A 1,745-nucleotide genomic window follows, 5' to 3' on the forward strand; every position below is an offset into this window, starting at 1 on the left:
GAGAGAACCCACGCTGCACGGGGAGAACATGGAGACTCCACGCAGAAAGATCCTGGGTGTCGTGACGTAATTGTTTTGATGCAATTCCAAAACCAAACGTCTGGGTTTATAGCAAATGCCTCGTCTATGTTAATTGAAATGGCTGCACATCCTGACCTCCGCTAGAATTTCAGAGTTCAGAACATCACGTTGTTGAAAACAGTTGTTGTTTCAAGCTGAGGCCACACCTGGACAACTCCACGCACAATGTCGTAGCTATGAGTCTAATCAGATTAAAGCAGAAAAGGCAGGATGTTTGCATGAAACAGATTTCCATCTGGTTATTCAAATCAATGTAAACATGATACTTATATGCAGCAGCATCACAGTAAGTCCCTGTCGGTCGTTTTAGTTCATGATATGACAGCGCCCCCCTTACAGAGCCTGCTGCAGACTCGTCATTGCAGAGTAAGACATGGATTCATGTAACAACAAATTACAACAATACAAACAGCCTGCAGGCGTTTTAAATTTAGATTCATCATCTGAAAATGATTTTTCCTTCTCATAGCTCCAAATGTAGCGCACCTGTCATGGAGTCTTCATCCTCTGCAGTTCGGATTTTTGAGTCAGACGCGCACACCTGGTTGTAGGTGACACCTCCGATGACAGTGCACGTAACCTCCTCGACGTTTCCGCTGCCCATGTTGAGCTGGATCCCCTCTGATGCCAGCGCCTCGTAGCTGGGGCCAGTGATGATGATTAACTGGAGAAGAGAGGTGAAAAAACAACGATGACACTCAGCAATAAAACTCTCCTTGATGTCTACCGGATACTCTTTCACCGACCTGCGAGCCCTCCAAGGCCGTCCTCTGGTCGGGCATCTCGCAGCCGGTCACCACCGTCTGCAGAGTCTGAGGGTCGAACAGCTCGCTCTGCTCTTGTACCTGCATGGGCGGAGGGACCGACAGCTCCGGCTGAGCGCCCAGAGGGACCGATCCGCTCAGGCTCTGCGACAGCACCGAGTCCTCGTCGGCCTTCTCCAGTTCATCAGCTAAAGACGACGTCACTGTAACGCACTCGTAGTCGTGCCGAACAGTCCTGATTTCTTCCTCTCTGAGCCGCTCTCCTTCTGCCTCCCCTCCATCCTTGCCTCGTCTCAGATCCTCAGCCTCCTCTTCCTCTTCTTCCTCCTCCTCCTCCTCCTCCTCCTCTGCAGGGATGGAGCGAAACGCTGCAGTGAGGGAACCTTGCTGTCGCACCATCTCCATCTCCATCTCCCAGACGGGCTGTCCTGTCAGCGGGGCGTCCCTGGCCTCTAAGCTGGGCTGGTGGTTTAGAGCTGCAGCCTCTTCTATGGAGCTCACAGTCGTATGTTGCGCCTCAGAATCATCCACATTTTCTTCCACATCTATACAAACGGAGTACATATTTAAAACTGACCCACTCATCAACAACAAACACCCAAAATGAATCAGAATACAAACTAAAAAAAAACACCATTCAGCACCTTTGAACTGCTTGTGAGCCTCCTTCCTCCTCTTGCGGCTCACAGCGCCTTTCGCCACCAGCATGTCCGTCTTTGCTGCTTCTCCGTCTCCATCCCTGTTCCCTCCTTCATCGGAGTCACTCGCTTCCCTCAGCGGGGAGAAAAGGTATTGCACAAACGAGTGGTTGGAGTCACACTGCCAGATGGCGGCGGTGGAGAAGTTGGACTGGGGCTCCAGAGCTCGGAGCTGGGGCTCGTGGGGGCAGGAGTGCGAGTG

The 1,745-nt window shown here is 51.7% G+C and overlaps 1 protein-coding gene across 1 annotated transcript in view; it reads right to left on the reverse strand.

Annotated features, from left to right (window-relative positions):
* Positions 1-1,745, reverse strand: part of znf653 (zinc finger protein 653) — a 12,008-nt gene that overhangs the window by 8,395 nt on the left and 1,868 nt on the right. The window contains exons 4-6 of the mRNA XM_008299191.1: positions 1,490-1,742; positions 828-1,390; positions 568-745 (exon numbers count right to left, since the gene is read on the reverse strand). Coding sequence (XP_008297413.1) covers positions 568-745; positions 828-1,390; positions 1,490-1,742 — 994 coding nt within the window. The remainder of the gene's footprint in view (positions 1-567; positions 746-827; positions 1,391-1,489; positions 1,743-1,745) is intronic.

Source organism: Stegastes partitus, unplaced genomic scaffold (genome assembly GCF_000690725.1).
Source record: "Stegastes partitus isolate 25-593 unplaced genomic scaffold, Stegastes_partitus-1.0.2 Scaffold1390, whole genome shotgun sequence".
NCBI lineage: Eukaryota > Metazoa > Chordata > Actinopteri > Pomacentridae > Stegastes > Stegastes partitus.